Here is a 4916-nt window from a genome sequence, read left to right as displayed (position 1 = left end):
ACAAAAACTGTTATTATTATGTGTGTTTGTGTGTACATGTCTCTACTAGAACTAATATTGCTATCTGCCTTAGAACTACCTTCACAAATGCAAATATTAGCAAAATAATCAATTACCTTGTAGAAGATCAAGAGAAGATCATCTAGTTTTCCATGCAAATCACCTATTAGACAAGTAAAAAAAAATCAGTATTCAAAAGTAAGCAAGATGCAATGCCTAGTTTGTTACAGAATTTTAAAGCTCAAATACTCCAAGTATTCTCAGGGCATTGGGTTTTTACCCTAAGATGATGCTAATTTAGCAAGCAATTTGCTTCCTTTGCACTCTTTTTCTACTCCTATAGTGGAGAAGGTTTCTGGTATTGTAATTACCTGCTCCCTCCAGCCATTTATGCAGGACATCACTTACTCTGGGACAAGCACTAAACTAAAGGTTGTATTATGCTATCTTGTTTAACCCTTATACTTAGGAGATGAGTATTCCTTTCATCATTTTCATTTTTAAAGTGAGGCTCACAGTAGTTAATTAACTTATGCAGTTACTCAGATACTAAATATCAGAGCTAGAATTCCAATAGTGCTATCTCACTTTAAAACTGGAGCTCTTAGGGATTACTCTGCGCTACCTCCACTGTAAGCCCTAGGAGAGTCACAGTAGTATGCATCACTGTCAGTGTTAGAATCCTCAAGGGCCTACCAATGTATCAGTGAATTGTAGGCGCTTGGTAAGTGCACTGAATCACTACATGCATCGCCTTGAAAAGATATGTTTTAAAGAATATAATCCAGTAATAGAGTCAGAAAGAGTAAAGTTGTGAGTAGGTAGTTGACATTCTTTTGATGAGACAGTTACATAAAATAAAAATTAAAGCCAACTAAGGGGAATCATAAGCATATATAAAGCTAAAAAAATGAAGCTATAAATTTAAAAATAAGTTAACTACATGAATATTCAAAAGCCCTATTTGTATAAACATTTCTAGGTTAAATATCTGTCTTTCATAAGCTCTGCTCATAAAATTTTATTCTTCATATCTAAATTATCATAGAATTGAATTTAAGAACACTTTCCCTCAGTTTTCTTAAAGTTAGAAAAAGATTAATCAAATATATGCAACAAAAGACTCCAATTACAGTGGGAATAATAAAATCCTATATCAATAGCACTTATTAATACAATGACCATAATATTAACAATAAGACTAAGAGTATATTAATGTTAGTAAATGCCTAAATTTCATGTTTTCATAGGTTTCACTCTACAGGTAAGGAAATACAGTTGGAAAAACATTTTGTTTATCAGTTTAGCTTATTTTTAAAATTATTTTATTTTCTCATTCTTCTTTGGAATGACTTGTCTTTCACATATTTGGATATACAGGGCAATAACAGATATACAGGGCTAATTTTTCTAGCAATGACATGCTAGAAAAATGAACTTCTTTCAGCATATTAAAAAATGAGGATTCTGGGTTTGACCTTCAGCACAGAAAAAAGCCACAGTTGAGGCTACAAAAATATTTGTAGTTTCCAGTTGGTTAGCAAAGGAAAACCATACCATGAAGAGACGTAAAGCAATTTCCACAGCAAGCACAAGCATAATTACAAAATTATCATTTATAATTTAATGATAGAGCAAAGAATTTCCATATTTCATATATGCTGAGAGCTATGAGAAATGTTTATTTTTTATTTTTTTGTTGTTGTTTCTTTTTTTTCAAAGTTTTATTGATAAACAGATAGCAATGAGACAGTTTCAAATCAAATCGGTATGAGAAATGTTTAGATGTGTGCATGAAAATCCACTTTGAGATTAAAATAAAATAATTAACATAATGCCCCTCCCTTCACTAATACTTTCTTAAACAGAAGATAAGGTTGCAAATTAGCCTCAACTTTAAATTCTATTTTATTTTTATTTATTTATTATATTTTTCATGTATTTGGTTGTTGCAGGATCTCACCACGCAGCTTGGACTCATGGTGATCCTCCTGCTTTCAGCCTCCCCAGTGCTGGGATTACAGGCATGAGCCACTATGCCCAGACTCTGGCCAGCTCAGCCCACCCTGGGGGTGGGGCTGGAGTAGCATGTGGTGCCAGGGATCAAACCATGGTCCCCTGCGCTTGCCTAAGCAGGTCCTTAGTCCACTGAGGTATCTCACTGGCCCTTAAATTCTATTTTAAATGATGAGTAAATTTTCAAAGACCATTAAAAAGACAAAATAATTATTCCTATGTTAAGGGAATTATTCTGGTTTAGATCCTAAAATATGCACCAAAAGTCTCACGTTTTCAGAGGTGGGGCTTTTGGAAGGTGTTTGGATCATGGAGGCACCACAATCATCAGTGGATTAATTCATTGGTGAGATCATGGATGAATGTGTTATTTAGGAGGTGGGGCCTGGTAGGAAGAGGTAGGTCACTGGGGACATAACTAGGAAAAGTCTGTTCTTATCCCCAGTTCCTCCTTCCTCCCTCTCTTACTTCCTCCCTTATCTTTCCCTCCCCTCTCCCCTCCCCTCCCTCCATGTCTTTCTACTTTCTGGCTACTATAGGGATGAGTAGCTATCCTTTGCCATCCTTTCCACCATACTACATCTGCCTTGGGACCAAATAACCATAGACTGACCCCTTTGAAACCATCAGCCAAAATAAACCTCTCTTTTTTTAAGGTGAAACTATCAGGTACTTGTAACACAGGAAATCTGACTAATCTTGGCTGTTCCATTTATCAATGATGATATGCAGAAAATTCTGGGAATATATGCCCATGATGTAAAGATTCTCAAATGCATGGGATGATTCAATCTACCCACCCCCTACATTTTGTTTCATGATATAAAATGAGACATTAGCTAGACAGGTACATGATGAGACTATATATGGATCTGCCTCTAAACAAGTACATATAGAGAACGTGACTTCTAACTCTGACCCTGCCACCACCTTACTAATTGAGCTGGAGTGGGGAGTTACTACATAGAAGAGCATGGAAGGCAATACACTTTTCTCTCTGAGCCACAATTTTACCCAAAAGAGCCAAAGATAGGGGTGGGAGTATATTTCAGTTTTAGACTGCTTGCTTAGTATGCACAAGGCCCTAGATTCAGTCTCCAGCATCACAATAAAAAAATAAATAGCAGGGAGATAGACTAGATCGTCTCTGTAAGAACATTTCAGCTCTCACACTAGGATACTAGGATTTCCATGCCCTCTAACTAACTCATGTCTTTTGGCCAAAGACAAGTTAGAAATGACAACTGGAGATATCATAGAAGCACATGGGAGCAGATGCCACACTCTGTTCTATTACGCGTACTCTGGCAGCAAGCCGAGTCCTGGATTCTTAGACCTTGGAAGAATGGCATTTTGAATCTTATGATTCAGAGTTATCTATTTCCATGAGAAGTAAGACGTGATAAGGCATTTAATAAAAGGCCCCCATGCCAAGATATATCATCTGCTAGTCAGAGGGATGGTTGCTTGATTAGGTTGGAATTGAACCATTAGAGACTTCAAAACCCTGAGTCAGGGTGTGTCATGAGGTATATACTGCTACATCAAGCCCCTATACCCGGTCGCCACTATCAGATTCTAGAAATGGATATAGTTTAATTAGATTGTCAAATTCACTTCTACCTGCCAGGGTAAGAAAAACACAGGCTTAAAAATTGATTTGGAAAATAACAATCACTGTTTTGTAACCTAAAGGCTTAATTAGAAGTTAAGCGAATTGCTGTTCCTTCCACGCACCCCACTCCAGACAGTTGCAAGCATGCTGAGCACCAACTGTGATGAATTTCAATGTGTACTGTTTCTTGAAGCAATATCCTGCCAGCCTGGCCTATATGATAACAAAATCTCAAATCTTGTTATTTAGAAGAACAAGAAACAGATTTCTGGGACATTCCTACTCTTCTAAAAGCTGCAGAGACCAGTTGGAAAAATCTAAAACAGCAGCCAAGGGCAGAAAAGAATTTAATCTCCACCCTGCCTTGGGTTTTTCTCTTAGCAGCAGAAGTGGCATGCAGCGGCTCACCTAGAAAAAGGAACATGGAGCGAAGATAATGAGAGCTAGTCAGAGGGCAAAGAATGCTTATGTCACCCATGGGTGGTTTTCCATATTAAAATGCTATCTGCATTTATAAAAAGCTATGAGTTCTTTAATTTCTCACATAATTAATTCCTGCCAGCTGGTATGCAAAACAAAGACAAGATGGGGAACAGTGTTATCATGATAGATAATTCTATATTAACATTTCCCTTAACACAGTCCAATTTAAACAGTATTCAAGTTAGGCAAATGATGTAAGACCAAGAGGCTCCAAATATTAATTTGAGAACCCTGCTCTTAAACTTACCACAGATTGTTAGGCCTTTGGAAGCAGAAGTTTTCAGATGAGTGAAATTTGGCCTTTGCTTCAGTAATTTCTTGGTTTCAAATAGCACTTCTAAGACATAATAAGCATGAAGTGTCTGTGAGGGGGAAGCAAAGGAAACAGATATAATGAATTAGGAAGAGTCATGACTGCATAGGAAATCTAAAAGTGAAGCATGTGAGCACATTGTAAGACACTATATTTCAAGATCATCTCTAAATTTTTCTCAAATAGAATATTCTAATACAGTGACGGGCATCTACAAAGCTCTCAGATATTGTAAGTGAAGGAATGGATGGCTCTTAAGATGTTTCAACTGTCATGCTCTTCACTGACATCATCCACTTGCAGAACATTTCTGAATTATTCTTGGTTCTTAAAGCCTAATCAAGGTGACAAGAAATTAGAAGACTCACTTGTCCTAAGAAAATGTGCAGAAAGAAGAAGAAGAGAAGGAGAAGGAGAAGGAGAAGGAGAAGGAGAAGGAGAAGAAGAAGAAGAAGAAGAAGAAGAAGAAGAAGAAGAAGAAGAAGAAGA

The 4916-nt window shown here is 36.9% G+C and overlaps 1 protein-coding gene across 3 annotated transcripts in view; it reads right to left on the bottom strand.

Moving 5' to 3' along the window:
* The window catches only part of Ppef1 (protein phosphatase with EF-hand domain 1), a 201145-nt gene that overhangs the window by 110848 nt on the left and 85381 nt on the right, over window positions 1–4916 (bottom strand). For all 3 annotated transcript variants that reach the window (XM_004635109.2, XM_023719556.1, XM_023719555.1), the window contains exons 7-8: window positions 4362–4476; window positions 117–163 (exon numbers count right to left, since the gene is read on the bottom strand). In XM_004635109.2, coding sequence (XP_004635166.1) covers window positions 117–163; window positions 4362–4476 — 162 coding nt within the window. The remainder of the gene's footprint in view (window positions 1–116; window positions 164–4361; window positions 4477–4916) is intronic.

This window comes from Octodon degus, unplaced genomic scaffold (genome assembly GCF_000260255.1).
Source record: "Octodon degus isolate 3935 unplaced genomic scaffold, OctDeg1.0 scaffold00069, whole genome shotgun sequence".
Lineage (NCBI taxonomy): Eukaryota > Metazoa > Chordata > Mammalia > Rodentia > Octodontidae > Octodon > Octodon degus.
The sequence above is the reverse complement of the archived record's forward strand: the minus strand, read 5'-3'. Positions and strand labels throughout refer to the sequence as shown.